The sequence below is a fragment of the Mustela nivalis genome, assembly GCF_964662115.1.
Source record: "Mustela nivalis genome assembly, chromosome: 3".
Classification (NCBI taxonomy): domain Eukaryota; kingdom Metazoa; phylum Chordata; class Mammalia; order Carnivora; family Mustelidae; genus Mustela; species Mustela nivalis.
Window position 1 is genome coordinate 47252503 of NC_139022.1, and position 23605 is coordinate 47276107.

Here is a 23605-nt window from a genome sequence, read left to right on the forward strand (position 1 = left end):
ATCTTTTGGGTTCTAGAACTGAGAAGAAGTAGTAGAATAATAGAACTCTGTGGATGGAAGGACCTTGAAGTCATCTATTTCTTCCTCTTTCAGCTGATACATAGAGAAGTTCTGTGACCTGCCCAGGATCACACAGCTGATTTTCACTTTTGCTGAGACTAGTGCTGCTTGCACTCATGTTTCATTCCAGCTAGCCTCCTCGCATGCCTTCTATCTTCCCATCGCTTTACCGTCTCATTATGATAAAGTTCAGTGCTACATAACAATGGAAAATGTAGGACAGTAAACACCCATATTACCTTTCATCTGTAGTCATTCAGTGTTCACATTTTGGCACATTTTCTCTTCATATATGTGCATATTTTAAAGATTTATATTTATTATATGTATGTATTTTAAAGATTTGAGAGAGCATCTGCATGTGCACAAGCAGGGGGCAGAGCAAAGGGAGAGGAGCTCAAGCTGACTCTGCACTGAGGCTGATTCCGACTCTGGGCCATGACCTGAGTCAAAATCAAGAGCTGAACGCTTAACCTCCAGAGCCCCCCAGGTGTCCCTATTTATATATTTTTCAAGTTATTTGAAACTATATTGAGAGTATGATAATATATAGTTTTTATCATGCGTATCCTAAGAACATGGACAATTTTTTGCATGGTCATAATATCAATATCACATATAGGAAAATTAACATTAATTTAAGAATATCTTTAATTAATGGTCCTTATTCAGATCGTCCCAGTTTTTCCCAAAATTTTTTCTTGAGATTTCTGGATCCAGGATTCAATCAGGTTTCATGCATTGCATTTGATTCTTATATATCTTTGTTTTCTTTTAATTTTGAACAATCCCTCTTGTTTTTCATGATTTATGTTTTCTTTAAGAGATATAGTTTGTGTATACTTCGTGTCTCTCTTGGGAATTGCCTTGTTTCTTCGAACATTACTCATCTAAAACTTATTTGCAGTTTGCTTCTTTCTTTCCATTTCTCTGAGGTTGCTGGAGATAAAATTGTTTATTCCAAGCTTTTTTCTTTTTTTTCTTTTTAAACCATCATTCCAACATTAAATGGACATTGGCTGAGGTTTTTATATTTGGTTGCATTAAATTAAGGATAAGAAAACGAGGAGATCTGTGTTGCATTTGATCCACTCACACTAGTCAGTTATTGGAATTCATTTAAGATGACAGAAGTCTAGGAGCGCCTGGGTGGCTCAGTGGGTTAAGCCTCTGCCTTTGTCTCAGGTCATGGTCTCAGGGTCCTGGGATTGAGCCCCTCGTCAGGCTCTCTGCTCAGCAGGGAGCCTGTTTCCCCCCTCTCTTTGCCTGCCTCTCCGCCTACTTGTGTTATCTCTCTCTCTTTCTGTCAAATAAATAAAATCTTAAAAAAAAATGACAGATATCTGAAGGATTGCCTATACTATCCACCATTACCCACCCTCACCTTCTAACCAGGTGGTTATACTTAGGAATGTATATTTAGTCTCCATGAACATTATAAAGCAGCAACAGTCCAAGATTTTGTCTTTTAAAAATGCCCAGTTTCAAGCAGGAAGCAGATTAAATGCAAATGATATATAAGCATGTTTGTAGAGACAGCCAGAACTAGGCACAATGAGGAAAGATTTAAGTACCTGGTCTCTCTGGTACTTGTGTAGAGCTGGCATTCAGTGAGTATTCTCCTCCTTTCCTTGCTTGCTTTTGAGTTTCACAGATTTGGTTGGTTTTCTTTAAGCATCATATGGCATTTAGGAACAAGTGATGTTTTGTGAGGAAGCAGTAAGAAGTAATAATTTACCAGCATTTTTAAAGAAGGGAGAGTGATATTTTAGCTGAGAGGATAGAAGAAAGTGTCTGTGAGGAAGGGACTACTCATGGTAGTTTAAGGAAGTCTACGAAGCTTTTACTTCTTTTTGCTCAGCCAGGTTTAGATTATACTCTGTGCTTCTACTATACTTTGTACAGGGATTCCTGTAGCAATTACTGCTGTGTGTTAGAACTGCTTTTCCTTAATAAGCTCCCTGAGGCTGTGACCAGTAAATTTTTTTTTTTTTTTTAATATCTTTGTATACCCAGGGCCTCACTCGGTGCCTGGCATATTATAGACATTGAATAAATACTATTGGATGAATAAACGAATGAATGAATGAATGAATGAATAATGAATGGAAGACTTTTACTAAGACCTAGTGCAAAAGGACAGATTCCTTTGCTGGGCGACCACAGTATTGGCTGGATGTGGTTTGATCAATTCAGTGTTGAGGTGCTCAGTTAGAGCTGGAATTCTTTCAGGAGCCTAGAAGAGGGATAGAGATGAAGCCAGAGCACTCTCTGAGTGAGAATATAATTGGGAGATTTTTAGGAGAAGTAGCTATCATGATGTAAGCATCTTTGTCATTTTCTAAATAAAATAAATATATTTGAAAGAGAAAATTTTTTTACTATTAAGCATTCCATCTGTGAAATTTGATTTTTACTAATATTCAGTTTTAAAATGTTTGTTGAGGGGGCGCCTGAGTGGCTCAGTCAGTTAAGTGTCTGACTCTTTGTTTTGATGCAGGTCATGATCTCATGGGTCATGGGATGAGCTTAGCATCGGGCTCTGTGCTCAGTGGGGGCTCTGCTTGAAGATTGTCTCCCTTGTCCCTTCCCTAACACATCTGCATGATCTCTCAAATAAATAAGTCTTAAAAAAAAGTTTGTTAGGAAGTCTTTCCTTTTTCTTATATATTTTTTTGCATTATAAAACAAATACCTGCTTATGATAAATATACAGACTAGAAATAAATGAAATAGAAAGTGATGTTCTTCTTGCCATTCCAGGTTTCAGTCTTCAAAAGTAGCTAATGTTAACAGTTTGATTTATATGAATTTGTATTTAAAAAAAAATATATATATATAAAACACACATGTTTATGTTTGTATAATTTTAGAAACAGGATCATTGATGTGCATGTTCTGAAATTTGCTTTTCCTGCTTGTCCTTTGAATTTTACTTATGCTCCATATAATTCCAAAATTTATTGGCTATGTAGGAAGACAGAAATACCAGGAGAGAATAATAGCCTAAAACCAGAGTAATTGAATGTATAAGGACGATAAAATTTAAGGAGCTCAGAATAAGAAAAAACCTGCTAGTTTTTATTAGTATAATTGCTGTTAATTTAGAAGTACTTCTTTTTGACTTGTTTAACCTAAATGAAATTATAAAAATAGTCATTTCTCAAATGATGCATTGTAGAATAAACACAAAGAGAGTGAAACTTGAAGATTTATTGAGTACGTGAATATGTGGTTATGAATATAACGCACTGTCATTTCTGAGTGCTATGATAACAAAGAGTAGAGGCCAAGAAGCCTGCCTAGAGGAGGTGATCTGAACACAATCCCAAAGTACTGATTAGCTAAGCTTTTAAAAAAAAATGGCTAGAGGAAATGAAGAAGGATTGATTCAGAGCTGAAGGTTGTTAAGAGAAATGCCACATCAAGACAAAATGTCAAGGGAAGTCAGCTAATTTAGTAAGTGTAGAGAAAGAAGTATGGGGGTTACATGCTCCAATTTGCCTGGGGCAGTCCAGGTTTATATCTGTTGTCCTGGACTAATAAAGAGTAGCACCCCATTTTACTCTTAAAAATATCCAACTTCTGGGGGCACCTGGGTGGCTCAGTGGGTTAAAGCCTCTGGTTTCGGCTCAGGTCGCGATCCCAGGGTCCTGGGATCGAGCCCCACATTGGGCTCTCTGCTCAGCAGGGAGCCTGCTTCCCCCTCTCTTTCTGCCTGCCTCTCTGCCTACTTGTGATCTCTGTCTGTCAAATAAATAATAAATAAAATCTTAAAAAAAAAAATCCAACCTCTGGATGATCAGTGGCATACCTTAAAAGGGAGAGAATACGGGGGTCCTGAAGCATTTTAGGGAATATAGTTCAGTCAGTGGATGGCTAGACATCTTTGTGAGGTTGGAGAGTACGTATAGTAACAGCTGTACCAGAGAGATGGTAAATAGTAGGTTATGGCCTAAAACTAGAATATTAAAATTTACCATTGCAGAGATGAAACAGTTTAGGATTTAGGCTATGGGCAATAGCAGTGGATAGTTGAAATGAAGTTGCATTGACTGGATCTTTGGAGAAGAGAGAGGCTGCAGATGTTAAAATCTCCATGGTTGAAGATAAGAATTGAATTAGAGAATAAGATTTGGGGGCAGGTAGAGACTCAAAGATTTGGAGACAACAGAGGTAAGTGGGATAGGACTTGTTAAAGCTGAATGGGAAGAAATTTTTGAATGAGATTGGAAGAGCAGTGATTTGGACATGGCACTAAGGAATCAGGATAATGTTACCCATCCTTCTACCCCCTCAGCCCCATGGCTATGGGTTGTACCATGTAGGGAAGGTGTGGCCTCCACCTGTGAGCATTATGTTTATGGGGATCTAGTTTTCAGATAGCGTAAGCAGTTGAAAGGTAGAGATTTATTTTTTTAATTTTTATTATTTTTTTAAAGATTTTGTTTATTTTATTTGACAGACAGAGATCATACAAGGAGGCAGAGAGGCTGGCAGAGAGAGAGGGTGAAGCAGGCTCCCTGCTGAGCAGAGAGCCTGATGCGGGGCTTGATCCCAGGACGCTGGGGATCATGACCTGAGCCAAAGGCAGAGGCTTAACCCACTGAGCCACCCAGGCGCCCGGAAAGGTAGAGATTTAGGGAAATTTGTTTACAAACTGAATGGAATTTTAGAAGAACAATTTGGAAAGATATGACTTTAGAGAAGGGATAGAGTAGGTGTGGAGATTAGGCCTTGCCTTTTCAGAAAAGCTAAATTATAAAAAGAAGCCAACAATGGAACTGACTTTCCTCTACGTTCTCTTGAAGTTTGTCTAATCTGGGCTTTCTGAGAGGCTGTGTCATTGCAGGGTAGAAACCGGCTTTGTCTTAGTTCGTTTGGATTATAATTTATGAAACCTTCATGGTTGCCATTCTGCTACTATATGACTTTAATGAACCTATTTGAAAGTACACGTGTGGATTTAGAAATTATTTTGACTTTTTCCTGTTCTGCTGTTCTCTTTGAAGGGAAATAAAATTGTTTGACCTTAATTGAAACACTAATCTCTTTTATAATACTTGATCACTTAGGAAGAGTAAAAGGTTAAGAGGTATCTAGATTATGGTTATATTTCTAGAATTTAGACCACCCGGGGTAGTATGCATTGTATCTGTACTTAATCTTTTTAACCCATGTTCCCCTGTTTTCCTTCAGATTAACAATGTTTCACTGACATGCCCCACATTTTCCTTTCTGTGTAACCTTGCTTATGTTTAAATTTCTCCTTGGAAATTAACCCTCCTTCATCACTTGCTCTTCCATGTCCTGTCTTGTGTGGAGCTGCTGCCCTTCTCATGCTTTATTAGTAATGATTCCTTCTTTTTTTAAACAAGAAATTTATTTAAACAACAAGATGCTTGACTTGAAGGGAAACTATCTAGGATTCATTTCTTTTAGAGTAATTTATCCCTACTTAAAGACAGATTGCCCTACATGTAGCAGCTACATATAAAATGTTATAAAATTGTCCTTGGTCTTATAATGATAAATGAAAAACATTAAAATTCTCCAATTAAACAAGGTATGCAAGGATTTTTATGTTGTTCTTTTTTTGTTAAACAATAAGAGCAAAATAACTTACTGGAATATAAAGATAAGTGCTGACTGAGCATGCCATTAGTGGAGAGAGGGATATTTTCCCCCATTGCTTCTCTATTTGGTGACAACCAAACATATGTTGACCATTTAGTTAAAAAAAAAAGCACATTAAAAAAAAGCACGTGACCATTTAGTTAAAAAAAAAAAAAGCTTGTGCACATACACAGTTACTTTATGAACAATAAAGGAACAGGGAAGGGAAACATGAGAGAAGAGAGGAAACTGTACCATAGTTGTCAGGATGTGCTGGAACCAAACTGTGGCTTTCTAATTGAGAGTGTCTCTTGGTCTGGAAGAACAGAGTTCTGGAGTAAAGTAGCAGGTTCCCTTTTTAGTAGACACCTCCTCTCTGCTGCTGGAACATATCAGTTGTGTCTTCATCCTCTATTTCCAACGGTGCAGGTCTGTTTCATTGATTGGCTGCCCATCAAATCAGAATCTGATCTGCCTCATTGACAAACCCGTTTATTAGTTTACTAAGGTGTATGCCTTTTAATCTTTTTTGTTTTGTGATGAGTACTTTATTTTTTAATTATTACTTATTTTATTTTATTTTTTCAGTGTTCCAAGATTCATTGTTTACACATCATACCCAGTGCTGCATGCAACATGTGCCTTCCTTAATACTCACCTCCAAGCTCACCCAACTCCCCAACCCGCTCCTTTCCATAACCCTCAGTTTGTTTCTCAGAGTCCATAGTCTCTCATGCTTTGTCCCTCCCTCTGATGTACCCCAATTCACTTTTCCTTTCCTTCTCCTAAAGTCCTCCATGTTATTCCGTATGTTCCACAAGTATGTTAAACCATATTGATAATTGACTCTCTCTGCTTGACTTATTTCACTCTAAACTGCACCACAGAACCACCCCTTCTTTTTAATAAGTGTCTCCAGAGCCAGGCACATTGTATACTTTATCTGACTAATGTTCATAACAACCTTGCAAAGTAGGTTTTACTATCCCAATTTTAAGGATAAGGAAATTGGGCTTCCAGAAGGTTAGTTAAAATGTAGTTATACAGCTCTTAAATGGTGGAGTTAGCATTTTAACCCAGGACTGTCTGTTCCCAAAGCCACCTCCTACATGTATGTTTGCAGATAGACCCATGTGCATGTACTCCTTTCATAACTGCCCTCCAGGATTGTTGGAAATGTTCTCTCTTCTTTTTAATTAAAAAAAAAATGCTTTCCAACTTTCTTGAGGTACAATTGATGTATAATGTTGGGTGTTTTCAGGTGCACTATGTGATACATGTATATTATTGTGACGTGATGTTCTCTTCTTAATAAAGGCTTTTTGAGCTCCCTACTCAGCTGTGCTCTTTCCTTTTTCTGTGTCTTTGTAGCACTTTATACCTCATGCTTTATATTCTGTGACACCTTCCTTCCTGACTTCTAGAAAGATGCATGCTTCTTCTGTATCCCCACCGAGTTTGTAACACATTTATATTTGTGAACCAGTTGAATTATATGGCATCTGTATGTTTACATGTTTGTCATCTTTGGTAAATTGTGGGCTTTTGAGACCAAGCCTATAATCTTATGGGTCTTGATATTCCTGGCACTGAGAAATATGTCTGACATGTAGATGTTCAATACATGTGGCTGAATGATTTTTGAATGAATTGTATCATTGTTACCTATGAAGTTGTCTATTTATTCTTAATGTACTATAAGTATTTAAAGGTAGTAATCCAAATTTTATTTATCTTTGTACCCCTAACAGTATCTCTGCATGGTAACTCAATAAATACTTGTTGATTTATATTAATACTTTAAAACAAAGAAGAAAATTCTGTTAATAATTCTGCTCTCTCCATTTGAAGTCAGTACTTCAAATACATTTTTGAAATTCAAAAACAGTTCATTTAAAAACAAACATATTCTTCATTTGTTTAGAGATTGTATGGTGTTCCTTCTCAGTGGAATACTATCACCCATTAATGTTGTTCCAGTAGCTGGCTGGACAATCCAGGGCTGTTTCAGTTGAATTAACTTTTATTTTAAATTAAACTAAAAGCAACACTTTCAAATGCATGAGAGGAGTTTTAAATATTGAATCTGTAAGGTGGCCAAGGTAGCATATATTAACTGGTAATGAATGATGTTGTCTTTGTAGTTAAACTTTGGTGACTGTTCATTCCTGCCTGTTTAACTGGTTATGAAAAAAACACTTCACTTTGTATTCAGATGACCTCGGTTTTTTGGTTTGTAATCTTGGTTATTACTTGCGTACTTGGTGGCTTTTTATGACTTTGTTTCTGTCTTGCTGCAGGCAGCTTAATATTTTGTTCAAATAGAGTCACTATTTCTGATTTCTTTCAGTATTGAAGCATATGAAAGGTAAGAAATGCCATTAGATAATTATATTTGTGCTTTAACTGATTAATGATTTTATAGTCTTTATTAATGAACAAACATATAGTAATAAAGTAATTTGAACCATAAACTGATTTTGATGGTTTTATTAGTCAAGGACTATAAATTCAAACTCATTGAATTTCTTGCCAGCTTGTGAAAATATCTTTTGGGGGAATAATGAAATATTTCCCATTTCTATTACAGTTATTATTCACTTATTTGCAGATTTTTAAAAAATCAGCCTACCTTCGTGGTATATTTGAATTTCTTTGTCAGCGTTAAAGGAAATAACTAAAGAGACATTTTTGACCACAAGACATCATCTGTGTTAAAATAAATCACCCTTACTTGAAAGAGAATATTCAATACCCAATAAACTTTCTTTATGCTATATAAAAACAATATTTACATCTGTATTGTCAGAGAATGTAAAAGTTGCCAGTTGTGGAGCCAAAAGTTGAAAAATAGAAGACATTTTACAATAAATACTTGCATATATTCTTATACTTACAAGAAATACAATGAGAATTCTATTATCCTACTAAGGAAACTAGTTACCAGTTTTATATTTTGCTATTTAATAAATGCCATTTTAAAAGACAATTTATTTATTTATTTTATATATATATATATAGAGAGAGAGAGAGAGAGCGAGAGCATGTGAGTGCACAGTAGGTGGGGTGGTAGGCAAAGAGAGAGGCAGAAACAGACTTCCCGTGGAGCAGGGAGCCTCATGTGAGGCTCAATCCCATGACCTGAGGTGAACGCAGATACTTAACTGACTGAGCCACCCAGGTGCCCCAATAAATTCCATTTTTGTTTAAAAGTATGTATAGATTTCAGGGTGCCTGGGTGACTCAGTGGGTTAAAGCCTCTGCCTTCAGCTCAGGTCATGATCCCAGGGTCCTGGGATCGAGCCACACATTGGACTGTCTGCTCCGCAGGGAGCCTGCTTCCCCCTCTCTCTCTCTCTGCCTGCCTTTCTGCCTACTTGTGATCTCTGTCTGTCAAATAAATAAATAAAATCTTCAAAAAAAAAAAAAGTATGTGTAGATTTCTTTTATACAATGTGAACTTCTAACTTTTGAAAATGTAGCAATTTTAATGGTTATTTTCAAGTTTTTAATAACTCTTGTAAATTAGAAACTCACCATAACTCACTTGATTCTTAATAACAAGCCAAATAAAACAAATTTAAATAAACCTAAATAGTCAATATTAGTTCATTAGTTTCATTATTTTCACGTTTTAGAAGATGCTATTTAAAAGTAGGCGTCTTTGCTAATAACATGCATGCATTTTTGTATAATACTGTTTTTATCTGATTTGTACTTACTGTCTATTCAATTATAGCTATTTTTATTTTAAAAGTTCATTTATAAATCTTTCAAAAAATGAGTTTGCTCTTGCAATTATTTGCAGTAAATTGAATGCCTGCTGTATCCTGGGTAGTAACTTAAGCCCCAGTGATGTAAAGATGAAAAATATGTGCTATTTCAGAGTTTAATGGGAGAAATATATTTCAACAAATAGCTAACATATACCATGAGAAGTGTTATGTTCATCACAGATACTTAGGTGATGCCTGAGATCTGAGGAAAGGGAACACGTAAATCAGCCGTGGTGGTTATGATTGTGGGGTTAGTCGGAGAAGCCTTCACAGAGAATACTACTTTAAAGTTTAGCTGTTGATAATTCTTTGGATAGACAAGGGAGGAAGAGAGTTTGGACTGAAGGAATATCTTCAAAGACACAGACTAAATTTAAGGAGCCATAAGTAGTAAGGTGCGGTACTATTGCTGAGGGTGGGAGGTTATGTGGGGCCTGCTTTGATTATCAGGCAAAGGAGTTAGAATTTGAACCTGTACGTTAGGGTTGTAAAATTAATACCTATTATTATTTTTTTTTTTAAAGATTTTTATTTATTTATTTGACAGAGATCACAAGTAGGCAGAGAGAGAGGAGGAAGCAGGCTCTGCTGAGCAGAGAGCCTGATGCGGGGCTCAATCCCAGGACGCTGGGATCCTGACCTGAGCCAAAGGCAGAGGCTTAACCCACTGAGCCACCTAGGCGCCCCAATACCTGGTATTATTAAGACTAAAGAATGAAGGGGTGCCTGGGTGGCTCAGCGGATTAAGCCTCTGCCTTTGGCTCAGGTCATATCCCAGGGTCCTGGGATCGAGCCCTGCATCAGGCTCTCCGCTCAGCAGGGAGCCTGCTTCTTCCTCTCTCTCTCTGCCTACTTGTGATCTCTGTCAAATAAAAAAAAGAAAAGAATAAAGAATAAAGACTCCGAGGTAGGGACTGTGGAGCACAAGAGAATGCATGTACAGTGCTTGTGGCTGTGTACTTAATTCATTTAATAGATATTTATTGCAGCTGTATGCAATAAAGTTTTAAGTTTTAAGCAGTGGAGATTCACTGGGGGAGCAGAACAGAGTGCTTCCCTGACTGATTGGAACTTACATTACATATCAGTCTATGATATAATAGCCCCTCTGACCTGCCATTCTGCGTTTATGTCTCTCTCTGTAATTTTTGGCTGCAGCGTAACTAACTGAATGCTTCCCTTGCAATTTTTTTCATCTTCCATAGGGTTAACATAGGCAGCTCTTTCGTATTATTTCTGGAAGAATGTAGCTGAATTTGTAATGCCTCTCCACATCTTGTTCTTCCTCAGAGCTATAGTTTGAGATCTGGACATAACTTTTTTTCAAATTGGAATTTCTCTAGAGGTAACTGTAGACAACATACAGTTGTATGAAATAACAATCCCTGGTACATTTTGTTCAGTTTCACCCAATGATAACATTTTGCAAAACCAAATATAAAATGACGACTGGTATATTAATATTGACACATTCTACCAATGTTATTTATAGAAATATGAATTTTAATTATACAGTTTTCATTATATTCATTTGTTGTGTGTATATTAAGTCCTATAAAATTTTACTACCAGTCTAGGCTCATATATCCACTACTATCGTCAAGGTATCAAATAGTTCCAAAACAATAGAATCCCATGTGTTTCCCTGTTATAACCACACTTGCTTTCCTCCCCTGTTGTGTAAGCCCTAAACCCTGCTGACCCTTCCTCTGTCCTTTTTCCAAATTTTTGTCATTTCAAGAATATTACATAAATAGAATCATACAGATGTAAATTTTTGGGATTTCCTTTTTTCATTTGGCAGGATTCTTGGAAATTCATCTAAGTGGTTGCCTATATTGATAGTTTGTTCCTTTTTATTGTGGATAGAATTTCATGGTATGTGTTCACTCATAGAAGGATCTCTGGGCTGATTCCAGTTTTTGGCTTTTATGAATAAATCTGCTATGAACATTTGTGTACAAGTTTTTGTATGAAGATATGTTTCATTTCTCTGGCATAAGTGTCCAAGATTGCAATTGCTGGGTCATAATGTAGTTGAATGTTTAGTTTTATCAGAAACCAGAGCAGATGTATTGTTTTGTCTTCTGACCAGCAACAAATGAGTGATCTGGTTTTTCCCATATTACCACAACCATTTGGTTTTGTCATTATATTTTATTTTAGCCATTCTGATAAGTGGGTAATGATATCTCATTGTAGCTTTTAAAATAATTTTATTTATTTATTTATTTATTTATTTACAATATTATTTATTTATTTGTCAGAGAGAGAGAGAGAGAGCACAAGCAGGTGGATTGGCAGGCAGAGGGAGAAGCAGGCTCCCCACTGAGAAAGGTGCCTGATGCCGGGCTCAATCCCAGGACCCTGGGATCATGACCTGAGCTGAAGGCAGATGCTTAACTGACTGAGCCACCCAGGCATCCCTTATTTTTATTTATTTTTTAAGTAAGTTTCATGCCCAACATAGGGCTTGAACTCATGACCCTGAGGTCAAGAATCACATGTTTGACCAGTGAGCCAGCAACGCATCCTTCTTGTTGTAGTTTTAATTGCGTTTCCCTGATGGCTAATTATGTTGAATATCTTTTCATGTGCTTATTTGCCATTTTTATATCCTTTTCTGTGAAATGTATGTTCATTTCTTTTGCTCATTTTGTAGTTCGATTTTTGGTTGTTGTTAACTGTTGAATTTGAGAGATTTTTCTATATTCTATATACTGGTCTTCTGTTAGATATGTCTTGCAAATATTTTCTCAAAGTCTGTAGGTTGTCTTTTTATCCTGTTCACATGGCATTTCACAAGCAAAAGTTTTTTCTTTTGATGAAACCCAATTTATTGACTTTTCTTTTTTATGAATTATGTTTTTGTGTCAAGGCTAAGAACTTTGCCTAGCTTTACTTTTTTTCCCTAGAAGTTTTATGTTTATATTTAAGTTCATGATCCTTTTTTTTTCTTTTTTGAGAGAGAGAGAGAGCACACATGTGTGTACATGTGCACACACACAGGAGACCTGGTGGAGTATGGAGGGGCAGAGGAAGAGGCAGAGAAAGAATCCTAAGCAGTCTCCATACCCAGTGCAAGCTCAGTCTCACAACCCTGAGATCATGACCTGAGCCAAAATCAAGAGCCAGACACTTAACTGACTGAGCCATCCAGGTGCCCCAGTTTATGATCCTTTTGAGTTAATTTTTGTTTAACGTGTTAGGTCAAGATTGTCTCTGGCTCTCTCTCTCTCTTTTTTTCTTGGCCTATAGCTATTCATCTGCTTCAGTACCACTGAATTGCTTTTGGACCTTGTCAAGAAGCAGTTGAGTGTTTTTGTGTGGATCTATTTCTGGGTTCCCTTTTCTGTTCCATTGATCTGTTTATACCCTCCCAAGATCACACTGTCTTGATTTCTGTGACTTTATATTAGCTTTTTCCCCAAGATGGACATACTTCTTTGAGTAATCTTTCAGCCCCATTGTCTTTCTCCTCTCTTTCCAGAACTCAGATGATATAAATGTTGGATCTTTTGTTATTGTCCCACAGGTCTCCAAGGCTTTATTCTTTTTTGTCAGTCTATTTTCTCTCTTGTTTGGATTGGTTGAAATCTTTTGCTCTGTCCTTACATTCACTGATTGTATCGTCAAAGGATCAAAGGATCTCCATTCTTCTATTAAGCTTATCTAGTGAAGTTTTTTATTCCTGTTAGTGCATATTTTAGTTCTGTAATTTTCATTTGGTCATTTTTATAACTTCTATTTCTTTGCTTAGATTTTCTATTTTTACATTTGTTTTTAAGAGAATTTATAACTGATGAAACATTTTTAAGATAGCTGGTTTAAAATGCTTTTTAGATAATTTCAACATCTAATTCATCTCAGAGTTGACATTAGTTGATTGTCTTTTCTCATTCAAGCTGTGATTTTTCTTGGTTCTTAATATGAGGTGATTTTCAGTTGAATCTTAGATATTTTATCTATTAATGTCAGAGACCCTGGGATCTATTTCAATGTTTTATATTCACAGGAAGTCCCTCTGTTTGGGTTTTGCATGCAGACCTTTTGGCCTATTTTTATGGGCTGTGGTTTCAATGACAGTTAATTGTCAGAGTCTTTGTGCTGTTATTTTGGTTTGTTTTGCTTGTCTGATGTAACTAGGGCTCCCACTAGTTCCTACTGGTGCTGCTTGACAGAGCAGAAGATTTTTTTCTCAGGGCCAGCTACTAAGCATCTGTTGGTAGAAAAGGGCTAAGGTCGAATTTCCCTACTGTGCCCCCTAGCTGTCCTGATGTCTCTGAGCAGAAGAGGAAAGTCTTGGAGAGCAGCAGCTTCAGCTGGGTTCCTTTTGTCAGTTTTGCCTGCCTGCTCTGGTATCTCTGGTGCGGAAGGAGGTCCTCAGACCTGTGAGGACATAGTTTCCTGACCTGATAGCCGTCTCTGTTGCTGGTTCTTCCTGCCTCATTCAGTTTCTGTTGGCAGGAAAAGGGATTCTCTAGGCCTAGCAGGTAAGGAGAGTGTTTCTCCTGGCTGTTTTTTTTTTTTTTTTTTTTTTTGTGGTGGGACTCATAAATAATTTCTCTTTTGTTGGTGTCTGGCTCTCTGTTGTCAAAGGCACTCCTATTCGATCCTGAGGGAGTTAACCTCCATATATGGGCTGCCTTTTGTTACTAGATGGGAGGTTCGGAAAAGTCAGGTCTCGGTGACCTCCTGTTGGGTGAGGAGAGCATGAGACACTTGGCATATGTGGTGTTCTTCTAGTCCTAGGGCCAAAGGAGGTTGCCTTTGATCAACCCTTCACAGTTCTTCTTTGGTAGTCTCTTGTGCCATTTCTTGTGTTTATAGTTGTGTTTTATGCGATGGAGCTGGGAAGAAGGGTCTTTATCATCTTATCTGGACCAGAAGCTGGGTTTTACTTTTTATTCTTTTTTAAAAAAGATTTTATTTATTTATTTGTCAGAGAGAGAGAGAGAGTACAGGCAGCCAGAGTGGCAAGTAGAAGCAGAGGGAGAAGCAGGCTCCTTGCAGAGCAAGGAGCCTGATAGGGGACTCAATCCCAGGACGCCGGGATCATGACCTGAGCAGAAGGCAGCTGCTTAACCGACTGAGCCACCCAGGCGTCCCTGGGTTTTACTTTTAATTTTGGTTTCTTTGTTGTATGGACATGGAGGTAGTAGGATGATATTGGCTGGGGCTGAGTTTGACCTTGTTTGGAGGCCAGATATTTACTTTCTCTTATGACATTCCATTAAACATCTTGTACTTCTGGATTTAATTTCATCTACCAATTCTTCACAGAGCCTGGAATATTGCAAGCCAAGGCTTCCCTGTCTACATTTTGTAACATCCTATCCTGCTGCAGAGAGGCTTCTCTCTTCAGACATTTTCTTGACTTTCCCTAGGTTGGCCTACTAACTATACCTACTTCTTTTCATATTGGAGCATCCAGTGTGAATTCTCAGGATTTTGTTTAACTCTGATTCCTCAGAAAGTCTTCTGGAAGTTGGGGTATTGTTGGGCACATTTCCATAGTACCTAGAGCCCCAGAACTTTCTCTTTCTTTTCTTTGAAACCATGCTGTGAATGTTGTAGCATAAAGATGGTATTTACTGATAATATATTTAAATTTTTGCTTTTTCTTAAAAACAGTTTTTGTTCTTTTTGTTATGCCCAAGTTTTCACGTCTGAGAGACCACCAAGGAGCCAACACCAATGCAATCACATGAGGGTTTATTTGACAAGCTTAAGCTTGGGCCCAAGTATACCCGACACAGTGAAGTAGGGACTTGGACCCCGAGGTACATGGACCCCGAGTACATGAAACACAGGTGCTCAGATGAAATTTCACAAACTGAATGTACATATGTAACCAGCACCAGTAAATTAATCATTTAAAAAAATCACATTCATGATCATGTTGTTTTGCCTTAAAAACCAAACAGCTCAAGGAGTTTGATCCTTATTAGTTTCCTGTATAGTGAAATAAAGCAGATAAATTAGTATGGCATCTCCCACTGCTTGCCATGTATAGGTTGATTTTGGAGACATTTTTTCTTTGCTTTACCTCATATTTCCTTTTTTTTTTTTGGTCCCATACTGCTCCTATTTCCTGGAATACATTTCCTCTTTGACTTGTTACAATCTACAAATCATGGTTATTTTCCACCCCTATCTCAACTCTTGCTATTTCTAGGAAACTTTACTGGGCTGGTCTAGCTTTCATTATTTTTTTTTTTCTTCTTCAAAAATTCTTTAATTAATATATTTTTAGAATAGGTAATATCAATTTATTCACTTAGCACAAAATTCAAAAATGTACGAAAGGATATATAGTGAAAAGTCCCTCTCCTACTCCAGTGCCCCAGCCACTATGTGTTCTTTGGGATATATTTTTTGTATTCATAAGAAAAATTAATTCTATTATTCTTCCTCTTTTTTATACAATGTAAGCATACCAAGTTCTGTGTCTTACTTTTTTCAGTTAGAAGTTTTTAATGACAGTTACAGATCAATACACAAAAGATTTTCTTATTTTTTATTAGGACTGAATGATTTTCCGCTGAATGAATATACTGGAATCAGATCTACCGTATTATGATTGTGAAGGTTGGACAGTGAACACATTCACATATACTGTAATTTGAATGGTGGTCCCTAGAATTTTTCAGTTACAATCAGATGCAGCAGCCTTCATTGTAATTTAACTAGTCATTTTCTTTTGATGTATATTTCTGCTTTTCTTTTTTGTATTGTTATCTTAAACACTACTGAAACAAATAGTCTTATTTATGTCATTTGTCTTTAGGATATCATTCCCTTAATTCCTAAAGTACTTATAAGCTCTACCAATTTAACAATTAGACAAGGTCTTAATTTATTATGGAGTTGTTTTAAAAATTTTTATCATTTTCATTCCTTGAGGATTGGTAACATAAATGAAATTATTTTGTATTTCTAGACCTAGAATACTGGTGTGTATAAATACACCTTTAGGACGGACTGGAGGGTTTCTCTTATAGCTGCCAGATTCTATTTCCTTTTTTATTCTTTTGAGCTTTTCATAATCCTTTTGAAGTTCTTGGTAATGGAAGAAAAAAATATTATCAAAGTTTAGATCAGAGGTAGGTGTATTTAGAAGCAGAAGTGATATTTATCCCAAGTTTTGGAATAAAATGAACCACAATCTCGTATATAGTCTTTGAAAGAAAGGAAAATGTTTCACATTTCTTTGGTCTCAAAAATTATTCCTTATTTTTCCACTGAAAGCATGGGATAAGACAGAATGTATCTTGACTGAGATTTAGATGAGCTGTAGGTAAAATAACAGGAAAGTGTCCATTGTAATTTTTGTGTCCTATAAAGATACAGTATATCCAAGTAAAGATTTTATTTTTTTAATTTCTTTTATTCATTTATTTTAAAAAAGATTTTATTTATTTACTTGACAGAAAGAGAGATCACAGGTAGGCAGAGAGGCAGGCAGAGAGAGAGAGAAGGAAGCAGGCTCCTCACCGAGCAGAGAGCCTGATGCGGGGCTAGATCCCAGGACCCTGAGATCATGACCTGAGCCAAAGGCAGAGTGTGACTCGCTGAGCCACCCAGGTGCCCCTTCAAGTAAAGATTTTAAAGCTGCTACATTGAAAGTAAAAAAACTGGGATTATCCTATTGATATTAAAGTGAATAAGTCAATTACTTTATATTGGCTTAATTATGTTAATTATGTTAAGGTTGCTACTTTGGGAACTTTGATGGCGCAGTTTTCCAGAACCTTTTTTCTCTCTTCTGCTTACTTGATAGATCACAAAACTGGCCAGTTTTCTGTTGGGGGAAAAATTGTAATTTGTTCTCTATTTGGAAAACCCACATTTTTACCATCTCTTTAGATGTTACCACTGAGGTTAGAAACATAAATCTCTTCTCCTTTTTTTCTATAGCTTGGAATATCTCCCTGAATTAACAAGAAAGTGACTTCTGGTATGGCTAAGCCAGAACTAAAAATAAGGGGTGTGTTTCATCATTTCTTCTATTGGGCCCTAAAAAATTGATTGCCTGAAATTTTAGCGGTCTGGAGAGCAAAATAAATACTATCAGAGTTTTTGGGATTTATAGCAAACAAGCAGGGTATTTGGGGGGAAATTTCTGAGAACTGACCTTTAGATGATCATAAGTTATACTGTAGTGATTTTTTAAGCAACTTTATTGAGATATAACTCACATACTGAAGAATTCACCGACTTAAACTGTATATATAGTTCAGTGGCTTTTATTTTGTTCACAGAGTTGTGCAACCATTACCACAATCAATTTTAGAACAGTTTTGTTGCCCCAAAATGAAATCCAGTATCCAATGTCAGTTACTCCTCATTTCTTCCCAAATTTGCCAGCCCCAGGCAACTACTATTCTACTTTATATCTGTACATTGTGAACATTTCATATAAAGAGATTATATAAAGAGATCATTGTGTCTAGGTTTCTTTTACTTAGCATAATGCTTACAAGGTTCATCCATGTTTTAGCTTCTATGAATACTTTGTTCCTTTTCCTTGCTAATACTATATTGTATGTATATGTCATATTTTATTTATCCATTCATCAGTGGATGGATATTTGGATTATTTCCGCTTTGTAACTATTATGAACAATTCTGCTGGAATATTGATGTACAAGTGTTGTGTGGGCATATGTTTTCATTCCTCTTGGATTTGTAACCAAGAGTGGAATTTCTGGGTCATATCATTGCTCTGTGTTTAACTTTGAGGAACAGCCCCATGTTACATTTCCACCAGCAGTATATTAGGTTTCTAATTTCTTCACAGTCTCCAATACTTGGTATTATCTGTCTTTTGATTAAAGACATCCTAGTGGTGTGATGTGGTATCTCATTGTGATTTTAATTGGTATTTTCCTGATGGCTAATGATACTGAACATCTTTTTGTGTGCTTATTGGACATTTGTAACTCTTGTTTGGAGACATGTCTATTGCCCATTTAAATTGGTTTGTCTTATAATTATTAATACTATATTTTAGATTTTGTTTATTTATTTGTCAGAGAGAGAAAGTGACAGAGTGGCAGGCAGAGGGAGAAGCAGGCTCCCCACTGAGTAAGGAGCCCGATGAGGGACTCAGTCCCTGGACCCTGGGATTAGACCTGAGCCTGAAGGCAGATACTTAACTGACTGAGCCACCCGGGCATCCCATGTTTGTCTTTTTACTATTGAGTTGTAAGAATTATATATTCCAGATAAAAGTCTCTTATCAGATAAGTATTTGCAAATATTTTCTCGCATTCTGTGCTTTTTTCACTTTCTTAACAATGACCTTTGAAGTACAGAAGTTTTAAATTTTGATTAAATGCAATTTATGTACTTTAATTTTGTTGCCTTTGCTTATGGTGTCTTATCTAAGAAACCATTTCCTGAGCCATGGTCACAGAGATTTACTATTGTATTTTCTTCTGAGAGTTTTATAGTTTCAGTTATAGTTTAGTTATAGATATAGTTAATTCTTTGAGTATGGCCTAAGGAAGGCATCCTGCTTCATTCTTTTGCATGTGGAAACCCAGTTGTCCCAGCACCATCAGTTGAAAGACTTTTACCCTTATAGAAAGTCATAAATAGGAGGATTCACATCTGGACCCTCTCTTCTACTCCATTGATCTCTCTGTTTGTCTATGTGCCAGTACCACATTATCTTGATAATTGTAGCTATTCATTAGGTTTTTGAAATCAAGAAGTCTGAGTCTTCCAGCTTTGTTCTTCTTTTTCAAGATTATTTTTAAGATTAGCTTTTCAAATTATGTAAAAAAAATCCATATGTTAATATGGATTAAGTTCAGTCTGTAGATCAAATTAGAGAAAATTGCTTTCTTAATAATATTAAGTCTTTTGGATCCATTAACATCAATCTTTTTGTTTATTGAACTCCTCCTTAATTTCTTTCAACACTTTGTAGTTTTAAGAGTATAGGTTTTTAATTTATTTTATAAAATTTATTCCTAAATATTTTAGTCTTTTTGATGTGATTATATCTAGAATTGTTTTATAATTTCATTTTCAGGTTGATCATTGCTAGTGTATAGAAATATAATTGATTTTTGTATATTAATCTGTAATCTAACTATAATCTGTAATCTAACTAAGCTCATTTATTAATGCTAATACTTCTTTTTTTATTGCATTCCTTAGGATTTTATATATACAGTCTCATGTCCTCTGCAAATATAGTTTCACTTCTTTCTTTTTCAATTCCCATGGAGATTTTTTCATTTGTCTCATTGTATTGACTAGAACCTCCTTTACAATGTTCAGTAGAAGTAGAGAGAGTGGACATCCTTATCTTGTTTGACATTGGGGTGAAAGCATTCAGTTGTAGTGATTTTTTTTAACCCTAAAAAGGACAGGCCACCACTTTGCTTTGAAGACAAATTTCCTTTTGATTTAAGATCTTTTTCCCTTCTGTTTACATACACAGATATGTGCTGATTAGAAGGCTCACAGTGCAGTGTGGAGGATAAGACAGTGCCTTACAAAAATGGGGTTTGGGAGTGACCTGAAGAATTCACATGAAGCTGTGCTAAAACTGCAAGACTGGGAATTACGGTTACTGGAAACAGTGAAGAAATTTATGGCCCTGAGAATAAAAAGTGATAAAGAATATGCATCTACGTTACAGAACCTTTGTAATCAAGTTGATAAAGAAAGCACTGTTCAAATGAATTATGTCAGCAATGTATCCAAGGTAAGGAGAATAATTTCATTATTTATTGTATATAGCATCATAATTGTGCTTAGGACAAGTAGGTAATACTGTTGAAGGAGCATACCCAAATTAGCATTCTAAAGTAGTGCTTCAAAATCTTGCTGATTATCAGAATCTCATGGGGGAAAGTTTCAAAAATTATACATTTTTGTGCCTTACCTCCTGTCTGAGTTAGTAGGTCTGAAATTTTTGAATTTTGAAATTAAAAAAAATTAATGTCTAGATTACTGTAATGACTTTGGTTTGAGAGCCATTTTTACTAATTTTATTTATTACCCTTTTTCCTTGAGTCTTTTGAGACCTGCTATTTTCTTTTGACACAAACTTTCATTATAACCCATCTTCTCTGAATTCTGTGACTCATTGTGTACTGAATCACATGGAATATTTTAACAAATAATGTTCTTTGCTATCATTCATTTTACTAAAATAATAATATACTGATGAGTTAGTCACACAAAAAATTCTTTGAATAAACAATATGTTTTTTTAACTGTAAGCTTACAAAAATAAAAAATTTAAAATTAAGTACCATAAAAATAAAGGACAAATTGCACTGTTAATTGCTCTTTGATGGCATTAAAGATGAAATATTACATAACTTAATAGTTCTTGGATTTCTGCTCTATTTATTTCCATTGTCTTACTTAAATATCGCATTTCATTGTACTTATTCAAAGTTAAGGGAAATCTTCCTTGTTTTACTATGGAAAGTCAAAAAAATTAGAGTGTTTCTTTTACAAACATGTCTCATAAATGATTTGAGTAAACTGTAGAGGAAACTGTTTCCTATGGAACGTGTATGTGGTGTGTATGATCAGGTAGGGATCTGTGATTTCATTGAGAACTCCTTAATGTTAATATCTTTAACTTCCTTTCCTAGGCCACTCACATTCTCCAAAAAGAAATTCTTTAGTCTCTAGTCTGAAGATGGTGTCACTAGACATAGCAAATAAAAATATAGGACATCAGTTAAATTTTGCATGCAGTATTTGGGACACCATACACTAAGAATTATTTATTGTTTATCTGAAATTCAAATTTATCTTGTCCTGTGTTTGGTTTGACTACACTGTTATGTTACAAGACCTAATAGAGAAAGTAGGTTGAGTGTACTAAGAGTTATACTTTAGTTAATCCTTCTATTTTTGGTAAGCAGCCTGATGTCTCTTAGTCCAAAGTCCCAGTTTCTTCTGAACCGGGGAAAAACAGTTGTGTTTATGTGGGCTGAGCAATAGAAATGAGAGTGTCAGCCGGGCAACTTATTTAAAAGCAAGTCCAGGAAACCAGTTTCAGGTAAGAAAAGTCCAAATACAAGGGTGGGTCAGGCCAGGTGGAGGTATTCAATCAGTGGGGGTGCATACTGTCTCCTAGCTACCAAGGAGTATGGGTCCTGCCCTTTGGGCACCTTTTGGGTGCCAATTCTGAACTAGGTGATAGGGTGGTTCAAATGTCTGCTAGGGTAAATTGTAATTCAGTTGGTCGCCTAGCATGACTGTGGAGTTTCCTGTGTGTGTTATAATCTCATTGGCCACCTGTGTGTGGCCAGGCCCAACTGCATGGCCTTTGCTCTATAAAAGTTAGTCTGGAAAACAGGGAGGGGTTGCCCTCTCTGTAGGGGCGGCCCGGACTGGTCTGTTTGACGGTCCGTCTGATTCCTGATGCTTGGCGTGAAATAAAGCTTTTCTTGACCTTCACTTTGTATCAGTCTTGCTCCTTTATAATCAGGGACCCATTATTGGGGTACCCAATTTTGGGGGACCCAACAGTTTGAGTCACACATATTATGAAATGATTACTATAATAGGTATAGTTATCATCCATCATTTCATGTAGTTCAATAAAAAGAAAAGAAAAAATCCTTTTTGTGAAGAGAACTCTTAGGATTTCCCTCTTAACTTTTATGTGTATCATACAGTGATCTTAATTATAGCCATCATGTTGTACATTACACATCTGGTACTTACTGATCTTTTATGTAGAAATTTGTACCTTTTGATTACCATCTTCCCCTACATGGTCTTTTTTTCTTGACCTACCCTTTGCAGAACATTTATTGTGGAGGCCGAGAAAAACTAAGGCCATCCCATCTCAGGTTTAGCTTTAGCATAAGTACAGCCTTCTCAGAACCTGTGAGCAAGGGCTGAACTTTACCCTACTTTACTATAGTTTCAGGAAGCCCCACCCTACTTTAGTTCTAAGGACTCCCACCCTACTCTAGGAAGCCTCAACCTACTTTAGTTGCAGAGACCCCCACCCTGCTTTAGTAACAGGAACCCATAAATAACCCTGCCTTAACTAAGCTCAAGGTCCAAGTCCCTACTCCACTGCATCGAGTATACTTGGGCCCAAGCTTAAGCATGTCACCTTGGGGTCCAAGTCCCTACTCCAGTGTGTTGGGTATACTTGGGCCGAAGCTTTAAGCTTGTCGAAAAAACCCTTGTGTGATTGCATTGGTGTTGGCTCCTTGGTGGTCTCTCAGATGTGAAAACTCGGGCACAACATTAGGTTTCAACAGTTCTAAGTTACCATTTACCTACTTTTAATTGTCTTAAGTTTTGTTGACATGTCTTATCTGTGGTTGTCCCCTTTTCTATTTTCTTTGTTATTGTGAATTTATACTTTAAGCAAATACATTATATTTTAGTGATATTTTGGAAAGAAGTGGAGAAATAGCCAGGTGTTCTATTTACCATGTTTAATTGGAATTACACTCTTTAGAAAAGTAAGATAATGAAAGTAACAAGAAATAGGACTAGTAGGTATAGAATGTTGAAGATTTATGAGGTCGGTCAGTGGAGGAATCATCAGTGTAGACACTGAAGTGTCAAGTATTTTGGTGAAGTATAGGCGGAGACAAATGCTAAAATAATTAAGGAAGTCAGGGAAGTTTTTGGATTGCGAAGAGGGCTATGGAAAGTGATAAAGTTTGGGAGGGATGATTTAAGGGGGCAGGATTGCCTTTCAAAGAGGAAGTGTTGAGAGATGAGTGAACAATGGTTGGAAACCCCCCCCCAAAAAAACAAGGAATGTGTCAGCCTTTCCTCTTAACGCTGAAAAGTCGTCATTTATTCTACCTAAAACAAGTTCAGTATATCAGTTTTTTTCTTTAGGGTGTTGTGTTTTTGGTGTTGCATCTAAAAAAAAAAAAAAAAAACCTCACAGTTGCCTGACCTAAATTTGCAGAGTTTCTCCTATGTTTGCACCTGGAAATTTTATAGTTCTGTTTTACATTTAGGCTTATGATTCATTTTTAGTTAATTTTTGTATAAGGGGCAAGGTATGATTAAAGTTTGTTTTTGCAAACAGATATCCATTTATTCTAGCAGCATTTGTTGAAAAGATTAAACTTTCTTCTTTGCCTCTTTGTCGAAAATCAGTTGACTATAATTTGTAAGCCTATCTC

At 36.3% G+C, this 23605-nt stretch overlaps 1 protein-coding gene across 6 annotated transcripts in view; it reads left to right on the forward strand.

Moving 5' to 3' along the window:
* FER (FER tyrosine kinase) overlaps nt 1–23605 on the forward strand; it is a 465318-nt gene that overhangs the window by 22312 nt on the left and 419401 nt on the right. For 3 of the 6 annotated variants that reach the window (XM_082724902.1, XM_082724905.1, XM_082724904.1), the window contains one exon: nt 19912–20178. In XM_082724902.1, coding sequence (XP_082581028.1) covers nt 19972–20178 — 207 coding nt within the window. In that variant the 5' untranslated portion in view covers nt 19912–19971. Of the gene's footprint in view, nt 1–13592; nt 13946–19911; nt 20179–23605 lie in introns of those variants that run through there. The other 3 variants (XR_014310162.1, XM_082724906.1, XM_082724903.1) reach the window with 2 other exon arrangements.